Below are 13,555 nucleotides of genomic sequence, written 5' to 3'. Positions count from 1 at the left end.
GACTCAATCATACATTACATAAAATAGGGAAACACCCAACTGGGCAATGTAAACATTGTAATCAACAAGAAACAATAGAACATATTTTATTTCACTGTAGTAATTATAATAAAGAACGAAACGATCTTATTCAGTCAGTTAAAAAGAGCAATCTTCAGCATTTTACATTGGCAGGTTTATTAGGAAACAAATCTAGTGAGGTATATAATGATATAATAAAATTTATTAAAGAAACCCAGTTAGAGGAAAGAATATAGAGATAATATCAGAAGAATTGTTAGTCCACCCCATCCCCCATTTTTATTACATTTTATTAGTATTATAAAATTTTTTTTTTTTTTTTTTTTTTTTCTTCCCTCTCTCCCCCTCCCCTCACAATTTCCTCCCCCTTTCTCTCCCTTCATGTAAGTTATACACTTCAGAAAGTATTCAACTAGTTCCATACTCCATTCCAGTCGGTGGCGGTAATGCACCTATAAGTCTGGTTGCCAACCGCCAGTAAAACCCAAAGAAGAAGAAGAAGAAGAAGATTCATCCAAACGAACGGGACAACAGTTACGCCTTGCTAAAGACTCAGATTTTGCCAACTTAAAAGAAGAACAGACTTCGAATTTTAAGCAAACTTATTCTGTCATCATGTTGATTTATTAACACATCTATTCACGGATCTCCTTGTTGTTTCTTTCAGAAAACGCGCTAGGTGTGGCTCAGAAACTTACTACTCTTCGTGGAAATCAGATTTAGCTGGAAACATCAACAATATGAAGATCATTTTAGGGATCATTCTGATTTTGCTACCAACATGTGGTAAGTGTGCGGTTTCTTCATTCATTATTAGGCCTGCTTTCGGTTTCATGTTGACTCCTTTAAGGGTATTTGACCATGGGCACTTTTATATATATATATATATATATATATATATATATATATATATATATATATATATATATATATATATATATAATTTTGTTCAAATTCCTCTTTCTTTGTAAAACTAACAATAAAACTTACTTTAAAAATTTATAGTTTTCTAATATATATTTTTTCATATTATTCAACCTTCTTTTAGGTGTCAAAATCACTGTTTTCGCCTTGTCGCACACCCAGAGTTTTAACTACAACAATGAAAGATAATTTAGAAATATTTTAAAAGATAATTTATCTGGAAACTTTTAATGTAACTTAATGAAGCACTAGTAAAATAATTGTAATATTTTATAGTTTTTAATGTGAGACTATTATCAATATTATTCTTTATTCAAAATATAGCTGTCACACAGTGTCATTTTTTTACCACAACACTGTAATGTCGCTTTAAAAAGTTTTCGTGAAAGATTATTTAGGTGGTTTCTATGAAAATGAATAGTGCCATCTGTGAACATGTTCAAGATGGAAAGATTTAACATTTTCATCAACAAACACGTGATGAAAAATCAAGATAAATATTGCTTGATAAAGAAATACATTTATTTTTACATCATTTCCAAACATGTTGTACCTTCATAGGTGTTTTTAAGAACCAAACAAAATTAAGGTAAATAAGAGTATTTTTTATACAGATCAGCTTCTAATTGATACTAGCATTTCATGTAAAGCTATATCCTTACATTTTTCACTAAAAACAAAACAAAAAAAAAAACTGTAGAAATGTCATTTCCAGCACGCTGCCCCCTGTGGTGCAAATGACAGCATGTGGTTGAAATCACATTTATGGTTTCAAAACAAAATTGATATGGATTGTCAAAGTACAGGGGTTGGACAATGAATCTAAAACACTGACCAATTTAGTGTTGGAGGTTTCATGGCTGAATTTGAGCAGCTGGTGGCCAGTCTTTGATTGCACATTCCACCAGTAAGAGCAGAGTGTGAAGGTTTAATTAGCAGATTAACAGCAGTTTTGCTTAAAATATTGCAACATACACAACATTATGTTATATGTTGACACAGAGTTCAAAAGAGGATCAATTGTTGGTGTGTGTCTCGCTGGCACATCTGTGACTAAGACAGCAATCTTCGTAATCTATCATAGTCTTCATAATCTAAGAGTCACGGTATCCTCCTGAGTAATGTCAGCAAACCACCAAGAAGGAGAACCACATCCGACAGGAGTACCTCTTGACACAAGAGAAAGCTGTCTGAAAGGGATGTTCGGGTGCCAACACCGATTTTATCCAATAAACATAAAATCACTGCTGCCCAGCTCACTGCAGAATTAAATGTGCAGCTCAACTCTCCTGTTTCCACCAAAACTATTGGTCTGGAGCTCCACGGGGTCAATATACATGACCAACAACTATAGCCAAAACTTTGTCCATTCGTGCCAATGCCACATCGGGGAGAGTTATGGTGTGGAGAAGCCCCAGAAAAGCATACTACTCAGACCATTGATGCCCAGAGTCAAGCATGGGGCGATCAGTGATGGTTTGGGCTGCATGCCTATATCATGCTATTCTGGTGACAGAGTGGTTTTATGAACATGAACATGAACATGAAAGTGAAGTTGAACATCTCCCATGGCCTGCACAGTCACCGGAACTGGATTTTATTGAGCACTTTGGGGTATTTTGGGGAAATGAGTCAGAAAATGTTTTTCTCCAGTAGCATCACATTTTCTTTTCAGCTTAGTCCCTTTATTCATCAGGGGTCACCACAGTGGAATAAACTTTTTCAGAATATGTTTTACGCAGTGAATGCCCCTCCAGCTGCAACCCATCACTGGGAAACACCTATGCACACTCATACACACTCCTGAAATACAGCCAGTTTAGTTAATCAATTCCCTTATAGCGCATGTGTTTGGACTGTGGGGGAAACCGGAGCACCCGGTTGAAACCCTCACCAACACGGTGAGAACTTGCAAACTCCACACAGAAATGCCAACTGACCCAGCCAAGGCTCAAACTTGTGACCTTGCTGTGATGTGACATTGCTACCCACTGCGCCACCACGCTGCCCCACGAATGAATTATCATGCTCTAAAACCAGGCCTTTCAGTTTCATTGTCTAACCCCTGTAGATGTGTAATTCTTTTTATTTCTTTAATTAATTTACATAATATTTGAATAATAATCAGTTATTCACAGTATGATCTGTCACTGTTCATCTGTTAGACAAATTGGTGTTTCTTAGATTAATCTCAGCCATGCACATGCAACAACATGTGTGGTTATATTTAGTAAGTTTGTAAATTGAGTTTAATAAGTGTGAGTTTAGGAGTTTAATAATTTTTCTAATAAATATCTAATGTTTCTCTACATTAACATTGATTCATTGTCATTTCCACCACACCCTGTCATTTCCATCAACACACACATTTATAAAAAAAATATTTAAAAAGTTCTCAACACACATTAAGAGTATTCACAATTTATGAGTTCATGCTCTATTTAATATACAAATTCAGTTTATTTATTTTCTAATAAGCTCTTATACAAATTAATATTCAATTTTAGAAAGTGACAGGTGTACAATTCAGCATACAACTTATTTATTTCATTGACAAATGTATAATTATTATATATGTTGTGGAAAGATTGGTTAAACTAGATACATAAATGATTTAAGGCAATGTTTGACTGCCATAATTTATTTTATTCTGAAATAAAAGCTGTATATTGAGATGTGGTGGAAATGACATTTGTTCAGTTCACGATGGAAAAAATCTTAAATATGAACTAAGTTTGTCCTCTTACAGATCTTAAAACTAGACAAATTGTTGAGACTTATGAGGCTGTTACGTTTCTTTTAAAGTTTGAGGTTTTTTTTACTTAACTTTACAAGGCTAAAAGTGCCCATAGTTAAAGAATTCCCCTTAAATTGTTTAGATGTTTGATAAGAAAACAGCAATTGAAAACCTAATCTTTAAATCGCACAATTTAAAACCAACAAGGGTAACAGTGTATTATTAGCCACCTTTTTCCTGGATTAAAAAAAAAAAGTTCTTGTAAGAACAGTGAACTACGTTTTGAATAATCATACTATTAGTTTATTACAAATTACCACAAATTATTTACACAATGGAAGTAATGCATTCATAATTCATTGATTCTCCTCAATTTCTTTTTAATATACTATTTTCATAATAAATGCTTGTATACATTCTTCATGATTTTTATTTGCAGTGTTGAGCTATTAACTGTTCATTTCACTTGTTGCTGATAATGAATACATTTGCTCTTTGCATCTATTAAGCTATACGAGATTATTGTACTTCAAAAATTTAAGTTTGCACAAAAATAATCCAAAGAGGCCAGACAGCGTTACTATAAATGTATATTTAAGATATTATATTACTGACTACAAATTTTTAATTTAGACTAATTTCAGATCAGTTATTGAATAAAATTCATAAGCTTTTTTGATGAAGGATAAAAATAAAGAAGCTAAACTTACAATTTTACAATGTGTATAGATTATTTGTATGGGATCCTACTTTGTCAGATTGAGGTAAAGTTGGTTTTATATTCGTACATTCATTCAGTGGCAACTTGTGACATGCTCCTTACTGTGTATTGTTTACCGTGGTACTTTGAAAATTCAGTTTGAAATCACATGTAAGTATGACTTAAAAACAGCCCAGCACTATTTATTTGTATTTCGACCATCTAATATAATTCCAATATTTAGAATTCACAAAGAATACTTTTCTGAACTTATATTATTAAGGAGAAAGTCTGAATGTGTGAATATATAAAACCAACTTTATCTCAATCTTTGTCAGGCAGACTGGTTGTTCTTTATTTTACAGCTGAATAATTTAAATAGTTAATTATTTTAATAAGGCACGACTAAATTCTCTCTTTAAATGATTTCTCACTAACATTCCCAGCAGTGTTTCAGTCTCTGAGATGCTGTTTCTGTTTTTTCTGCAGGTGTGTTTGGTGCTGAAAAGATTGTGTCAGTGTTGGAGGGACGGAATGTGACTCTTGACACTAATATTACTGATATAAAGAAAATCACTCGAATACTGTGGAGGTTTGAATCTTCACACATTGCGGATTTTAATGGAACCAAGATCAACATTGCCCCCAATGGCACTAAGATATTCAAAGACAGACTGAATGGGAACAGTCAGACTGGATATCTGACCATCAAGGACATCAAAACCACAGACACTGGACTTTATAAAGTAGAGATCAACCAGATTGATGCGTCTGTAGAGTGGTTATTCAGAGTTACTGTCAATGGTGAGGATATTACTTTTGAAACTGAACAATATTGAACATTATTACATTTAATCTACAGCCTCTGCAAACAAACTGCAATCTTAAATCACATGAAAACGCTAGATATCTGTAATTTTGATGACAAATTTATCATTCCAAAATGGCAGATACATCCATGTGTTTAGAGCTGGTGTAAATTACAGACACCTAGTACATAAATATCAAATAGTTTTCTTAAATGATTTTTTTTTTACCTTTATGTAATTAGTCAAGAATCATTAACAAACATTAGTCTATCAGATCTACAGTAGTGAATGTTTATGGTGTTTATTTCTATTTTTCTTGATCAGGTTCAGGTTTATCTCCAGGTGCTGCGGCAGGAATATCTGTTGTTGTTCTGATGGTGTTTGCAGGAGCAGCTGCTCTTGTGTTTTACCATCGCCGCCAATTCCTTGATAAAAAAAGTAAGTGGAGAAAACAGGAGAAAAATGAGTGATGTAGGGCTAAAGAATTTTAAATAGTTTTTTTTTTAAAGTATAATGTCTCTTTCCATATAAAGTTAATAGTAATGATGTTGAGTTTAATATTACAAATGTGCAAAATTAAATTTCATAAATGAAGTATTTTTGAAGCAGCTTTTTGATTTTGTCCAAAGCTACAGTATATTGTATGTTTGAAATGGAAACCGGATGATTGGTTCAAATTTTCAAGTATTTATTAAACTTTTGTTTCTATGTGCTGCTAAACAGCTGAAATGCATCAAGCAGAGATCTCTGATCAACAAAGTCTGATGTGTAAGTAATAAACATGCTATTGTAGAGTTTTATCATTGTTTTCACAGTCTGTAGGCCGATATACATTATTTTTAACACTAGCTCTGTTGAAGTTGGTTTAGAGTAGCAATAACTGAAGTCTGTGTTTATCCACTGTTGACCTGCATGACATTAACAAAATCATATTTGTGTTTGATTAGTTTGTATATTTGATCATGCATCTTTTATGTGTGTCACTGTATGTGTTTTTAATCATCTTATTAACTGTCATGGTCACTGCCGGTTTTGCCTTCTATGACCACTAGAGGGCACCGTGTTCTGGTTGTGTGTTCTTGGACTGCATTTCTTATCACCATCAGCTGTTTTTGGTTCATTTTTGCTTTTTAATATGTCCCTTGTGCTGTGTTTATATTTGGTTTGCTTTAGAGATGTACTGAAAATGACTAGTTCAGTTTTCGGGTCAAAAACAGAAAAAAGGGGGGAAATACAAGCTGAAAAAAGACTATTTAGTAGAGGCGTGAACCTACACTGGTCTCATTGTTCGCAAGTATCAGGTCCACAGTGTGTGAGAAAGAGAGAGAGAAAAGCAGAAATGGAATTTACAGCTTTGATTTTCTAAAAAAGCAGTGAAATTGGGGCTTTTGGCTTCTGCTGTAACTTCAGTGTCAGTGAAAGACTGTCCAGCAAACCCACAGGCAGTGAATTGTGTGCATTTGTCTGTTTTAAAAGTATTTGGAGTATTTTAATTACTCGCACTCGCCTCCATCGCCACAGTAAGCTACCAAAATATAGCACATATGAGAAGAACGACACGAGTTTGAAGTAACTGGTTAGGATCTATTACTGAACCAATACCAAATTGTCTGTGTCTGCATCGTTGTGCACCGAGGAAACAATTAATTTGACACCCCTAATATTCAGTGGTGTCAGCCTAGTAATCACACAATGTGAAGAGGCTTTTACACTGGACACAGAAAGCGCAGTTCTATGAAATCCATGTATATTAGTGGATTGAGCCATGCAATGATGGTTTGTTGCTGCACTGACCAAAATGCAAGAGCAGCGTGCATTATGGCCAAAGTTCAATATAGCTCAATATGCTACTCTGTGGTTTTTCCGCTCATGTACACATATACTTATCAATGGATGAACTGCACATGCTCACCGGAATAGAAAAGTCTGCTCAAATATTGTGCCAACAGTAGATTTCTATCTAGTATACTTGTTTCCGCTGCATTGCATTAGTGCTACTGTGCTGTCATGGCAAGGGCAGTAAGATGACGTATCTCGACTTATTCATTCATATTCTTCGGCTTAGCCACTGCGCCGCTTCGACTCATTCATTCATTCATTCATTCATTTTCTTTTCGGTTTAGTCCCTTTATTAATCCAGGATCACCACAGCGAAAGGAACCGCCAACTTATCCAGCACATGTTTTATGCAGCGGATGCCCTTCCAGCTGCAACCCGTCTCTGGGAAACATCCATACACACTCCTTCACACTCGTACACTACGGACAATTTAGCCTACCCAATTCACCTGTACCGCAGGTTTTTAGACTGTGGGGGAAACTGGAGCACCCAGAGGAAACCCAAAAGAACGCAGAGAGAACATGCAAACTCTACACAGAAACACCAACCAACCCAGCCGAGGCTCAAACCAGCGACCTTCTTGCTGTGAGGCGATAGCATTACCTACTACGCCACTGCGTCGCCCTCGACTTATTTACTGTCATTAAAATTTTACTGGTCAATGAAACATTATAAAATGATAAATACTTATTACAAAACAGTTTTAGTTTTCAGCCAAGTGCATCTAGAATTTTGTTTTTTGGACAAATTTTTTTTTTAATCACATACCTAGTTTGCTTTGATGTATTTGGTTTGTTGGTCTGCTTTGCCTGCTCACCTTGGTTATTTCTTATCTCTTGTTTGCCCTTGTGATGTCTTGTGTTTTTGTTAGCCTGCATTACCTTATCATCTTTGCAATAATAAACTGTGCTTGTGTCCTCAACCCAGAATTTGCCCTGACATTAACAGCACTGCACTTTTCATTTTCAAATCATCACTGTTAAACAGGAGAATGAGAATGTCATCATCACTACTAACAAGTCAGTTCATTTAACATTATTGGTTATTAGATTAAGTTCATTAACATTCAATCAAATACTAAATGGGATTAATTCGTAATATTCACGTCACCATGTTTATGTGCTGCTGTGACAGATGAAGCAAAGATAGTGTCTGTGAAGGAGAGAGGATCTGTCACTCTAAAGCCTGATGCTGTAATTCAGAGAGACGATCAGATACTGTGGACATTTGGACCGCAAGAGACTCTTATTGCTGGAGTCAATGGAAATACCAGAGAGATCTGCATAGGTGATGGGGCTGATGGGAGATTCAGAGACAGACTGAGGCTGGACTCTACGACTGGATCAGTTACAATAACAAACACAGCAAGCGAACATGTTGGAGTCTATAAACTGAAGATCATCAGCAGCACTGGGACCTCATTTCAAAAATTCATTCTTACTCTAAAACGTGAGTATCTCAAGTCTTTAAATAAAAGTGACGAAAACTCAAAAGTAATGACCAGGGGCCTAAACAAACTCAAGATTATAGGATTAGTTTTGAGTTTACTGAACCAAATCAGTGCAATCAGACCTGGTTTGTACTATGACACTGATTATAAACTTTCTCTGTTAACTAGGAATTTAATCTGGAGTTCTTGAGTGTGTAGTGTGAAGAGGACAATTACTATGTTATGCCAATTAATGGACCCTTTAATTTTGTGGCCTTAATCATTGTTGGGGTACTCTTTTTAAATCTGGAATCATTAACAACTTATATCGAAATGTATATCGCTATCATTTAAAATGTTAAATAATTATCGAGGTTGCATTTTTGCCATATCACCCAACCCTACTTTGAAACTGAAGTATAACCAACTTTAATTCTAATTCTGACAACATTTCAGAGCTGGGTGACTAGTTATTGATGCTGGAAATATTACATTTACATTTAGTCATTTAGCAGACGCTTTTATCCAAAGCGACTTACAAATGAGGACAAGGAAGCAATTTACACAACTATAAGAGCAACAATAAATAAGTGCTGTAGGCAAGTTTCAGGTGTGTAAAGTCTAGGAAGCTAAACATTAGTAATTTTATTTATTTATTTTTTTTTTGTAATACAGTTAGCGGTAGAACCAGAGAGGCAATTGCAGATTAGGAAGAGAAGTGGACACTAAATAGTTGAGTCGATTCTTAAAGACAGCGAGTGACTTTGCCGTTCTGATGCAGTTAAGGAGTTCATTCCACCAAGTGGGCAGATTGTGCGTGAGAGCTCGGGAAAGTGATTTCTTCACTCTTTGGGATGGAACCACGAGGTGACGTTCATTCACAGAACGCAAGTTTCTGGAGAGCACATAAATCTGCAGAAGTGAGAGCAGATAAGGAGCAAAGCCAGAAATCGCTTTGTAAGCAAACATCAGAGCTTTGAATTTGATGTGAGCAGCAACTGGCAGCCAGTGCAAATGGATGAGCAGCGGAGTGACGTGCTCTTTTAGGTTCATTAAAGACCACTCGTGCTGCTGCATTCTGAAGCATCTGAAGAGATTTGATAGAGTTAGCTGGAAGCCCCGCTAGTAGAGAGTTAATATTAAATCATATTTGCCATTATCTATTAAGACACTGTGCCCATCATGTCTCCAGTTATACTACAAGCTAGAGATGCGCGGATGGCGGTTACAGCCGCGGAATCCGCGGATAAACCGCGGATCGGGCGGATGACATGACGAAAAATAATATTTTAATTAAATTCGGGCGGGTGGTGGGCGGTTGTACTGTTTTTGTACACATAGCTGGCGCACCAACGAAAAAGCCTAGGACTGACTTCACAGAATGAGAGGAGGAATCGGATACACTAATTCTGAATGAAGTACAGAAGTCTTCCTCTACAAAATTAAGAATAGACGGATCAGCAGAGGAAAATCTACTTTCCTTTTGGGAGAAACAAGGCAGTCGTTCCCACGTCTACAGCACCTTGCCAAGAGAATTCTATGCATTCCAGCAACAAGTGCTGCGAGCGAGCGCTCCTTCAGTGCAGCAGGGCACATTAGAGGCCAGGCGCTCTCGTCTGAATGTTGAAATGATGTGTCAAAATGCGTTTTCTATTAGGCTACTATGATTAAAAAAAATTGTACAGTACAGTGCGTTTAATTTAGGCTATTTATTTATTTATTTTTGTCCCTGTGCACCGATTGGAGACGGAGTTCACTGCTGATATTCTGAGAGCTGTATAGGGTGCTTCTCATTTATTTGTGTATCCTCGTTTCCTTCCCTTGCTTTCTTTCCTCGTCTTTCCACCCCAATAGGATGCGAGGGAAGGACGCAAAAAAAAAAAAAAAAAAAACTCAAGGACCGAGGAATCGAATCAAGTGAAAAGACACGTCCTCGTATTGTTTAGCGTCACTTCAAAGCGTCAATTAATGCTGGATTTGACTTGCACGTTTGGATTAACTGCATGTCATTAAACACATTCTCTAATTTCTAATAATCAATAAAGAAACATTAATTTAATAATAAAAAGGAATAAGCCATTCAAATAAAGAGCTCAGTCAGCAGATGGCGGGCGGGTGCGGTTTTAAAAATTGGTCAAAAATGTTAGTGCGGATGGATGGCGGACGGATGATGAGTTTTATGATGCGGTTGCGGATGAAATAATAGCCCATCCGCGCATCTCTACTACAAGCCATTCAATTTACCCTAATTACATTTCACTCATCCTTTTTGTACACTATAGTTCACAAGTTTATATCTCTCTATAGTTTAATGTGATTTTGTCATTTGCGTTGCTTTATGGGATTGTAGTTCTTCCACCACTTTAATGTTTTTGTATATATGTGATGTTTATATTGTAGTATCATTGACCTGTGAGGGTTTATTTGATGCCATTTTATTTTACTACCACAGCACTCATCGAATGCACTCAATCTTTTTGTTCAATACTGAATATCGTGTCTGTATTTCTCCGTTTCTATGTGCTTCTCTCACAAATGAAGAGGAAGTAAAATCAGTAACAGAGGGAAGTTCTGTCACTTTAAGCCCTGACACTGAAATACAGAACGATGATCTGATCCTGTGGATGTTTGGAGAAGGAGACAGTCTCATAGCCCAAATGGCAAACATCAGAAAGACCAGAGAGACGTTCGACGGCCCTGATGCAAGATTTAAAGACAGGCTGAAACTCGACAAGAAGACTGGATCTCTGACCATCACAAATGTCAAAAACAATCACACAGGACTGTACAAACTACAGATCAGCAACAGCAGCAGGGGAACCACGAACAAGACCTTCAAAGTGCTGGTTAAAAGTGAGTGTCAAATTGAAATATCCTTTTTTTAATGTAGATGCACTGAAATGCATCTATTAGACATTACATGATTAATATGCATGTCAGTATCAAGAGATTATAAGCCAGATGTTACCAAACGTCAAATTTGCACAAAAGAGCAATTCTTGAAAAGCACCGACTGGTGTGGACATTTCTGTGAATGATTGATGGACAATGGAAGAACCACCAAAGCAACTGGTCAGCACAAATTAGCTTAATTGGCAAATAATCAGAGCCAATGTTCTTAAGGTGCGAGGGATCCAACAGGCAGTTTTGTTTTTCCTTACTGAGGGTACGTAGGCAAATACAATATGTAGGGTTGCTAAGAGAAAAAAATCTATATTCGTGATGTAAAAGTTAATCAAAATCAAACAAAAACTCTTAATTATTTAAAAAAATACTCTTATGGTACAAATATTCAGCAAATTGTGTTTTATTTAGGTGTATTTACTGGCCAAATAGGCAGATTCACAAAGTGAAGTTTATTTATAAACTAATATTGAGAGTATCACTTGCTCATGATTGATCATGGCTGGTCCTGCATTAGCTAACTCATGATTCAGACAATTCCTAATGCCTAGTTCAGACTGCGTGATTTTAGCCCCGATTTTGGCTCGCCGACAGGTTTTGAGAAATCGCAGACAAATGCCTGAAATCACAGGCAAATCGCTGCTCGTGCACGTGAGTGACAATCACACAGTATGAACGATCAAAGACGCGATCTGAGAGAATCGCCGATGCCTGTGAGATATTTGGCATGCTAAATATCTGGAGCTGTCAGCGATGCAAATCATGCCGTGTGAATTGAGTTTTGACTGAAAATAACATCAGCGATCGCCTACAGCAGCTTTCACTTGTGTGTGCGTGTGTGTATAACTGCTGCAGGCCAGCGGGAGGCTGGGGGAGAAGTTAAAAGCGCTCTTTTTTGGTTTATTTGGACCCACGAAATGGAGGGAAAACTAGTGGAGGTTTGACAGGACTCAGGACCAACCGTGTCTGTTTGACGTTTCATACAGAAAGAAATTAGTTTATTATCAACGTTGAGGAGAAATGGCTAATTCCCTTTAAACCCAGGTGAGCAAACATGTACATGTTCTACCCCATTAAAGGCTTCTTTCTTATTATGTAGTTAATAACAAAAGATAGGCTATACTACGTGTTTTTGGCTGTGAGACGTAGTTTGGACGAAGTTGTCGGCGATTCTCCCTATAGTAAAGTCATGCAATGTGAATGTCTATGTCGCCGAACCATCTTGCAGTGTAAACAAAGCAGCGACGAAACGCTAGCCCAGATAGTCATGCAGTGTGAAAACATCTGTGACACGACTAGTTGGAAAATCATGCAGTCTGAACTCGGCATAAGTCACTATAATTAACCATAGACCAATAGAGTTTTATATCTCAGTCATCTTCGTTTTGAAGAATCCCCCTTTCCTCTCCTACTCCTCCTCCATTTTCCTAGATAGGGTGGCAGGCCCAGTGGTTAGCAATGTTGCCTCAAAGCAAGAATGTCACTGGTTCAACCAGGCCAGTCGATATTTCTGTATGGAATTTACGTTTTCCCCGTCCTTGCATGGGTTTCTCCCGGAAACTGCCAGCATCAAGATTAAACACAGTAACAAAGCAAATGCCTGTTCTTCATGAACTGATCACTGACTCTGACTCAGTTGATTCATGGTAAGAACAAAACACCACTGTGGCATATAAATGTTCTCATCTGGCTTTGCATGCCATTATTTATTTTGACAAAACCCAAAACAGATTCAAAACCTAACTATGCCTTTCACAATAATCAATATATCATATATTATTATCATATATTGTTATTATTATTATTATCATATATTATTGTGCAATACCTGGAGATGACCTCAAACCTCAACAGTGTCAAAAGTTTATAAGACCTTTACCTAATAGGACATTTAATAGTGTGCGTGCGTGTGTGTGTTTGTGACAAATCAGGACACAAATCTGTATAATGACATGGGTATGACACAGGTATTACAAAAGGAGGTTAAATATGAGGACATTGATGACGTCCTCATTTCTCAAAATGCTTATAAATCCTACAGGATGAGTTTAATCAGAGAGTAAAGCTGGACACTGACTCCTGTGATGGTTAGGTTTAGGGGTAGGGTAGGGTGAGGGCAATATAATTTACAATTTGGACAATATAAAATGAATGGAAACCTATGTAATGTCCGCACTTTTCACAAAAAAAAA

At 36.7% G+C, this 13,555-nt stretch overlaps 1 protein-coding gene across 5 annotated transcripts in view; it reads left to right on the top strand.

Moving 5' to 3' along the window:
- The window catches only part of LOC137488996 (uncharacterized), a 28,095-nt gene that overhangs the window by 5,672 nt on the left and 8,868 nt on the right, over positions 1-13,555 (top strand). For 4 of the 5 annotated variants that reach the window (XM_073937247.1, XM_068216564.2, XM_073937249.1 and 1 more), the window contains exons 2-7: positions 689-807; positions 4,872-5,186; positions 5,516-5,629; positions 5,915-5,959; positions 8,165-8,479; positions 11,001-11,312. In XM_073937247.1, coding sequence (XP_073793348.1) covers positions 689-807; positions 4,872-5,186; positions 5,516-5,629; positions 5,915-5,959; positions 8,165-8,479; positions 11,001-11,312 — 1,220 coding nt within the window. Of the gene's footprint in view, positions 1-688; positions 808-4,871; positions 5,187-5,515; positions 5,630-5,914; positions 5,960-8,164; positions 9,663-10,690; positions 11,313-13,555 lie in introns of those variants that run through there. The other variant, XM_073937250.1, reaches the window with a different exon arrangement.

The sequence above is a fragment of the Danio rerio genome, chromosome 22 (assembly GCF_049306965.1).
Source record: "Danio rerio strain Tuebingen ecotype United States chromosome 22, GRCz12tu, whole genome shotgun sequence".
Taxonomy (NCBI): domain Eukaryota; kingdom Metazoa; phylum Chordata; class Actinopteri; order Cypriniformes; family Danionidae; genus Danio; species Danio rerio.
The sequence above is the reverse complement of the archived record's forward strand: the minus strand, read 5'-3'. Positions and strand labels throughout refer to the sequence as shown.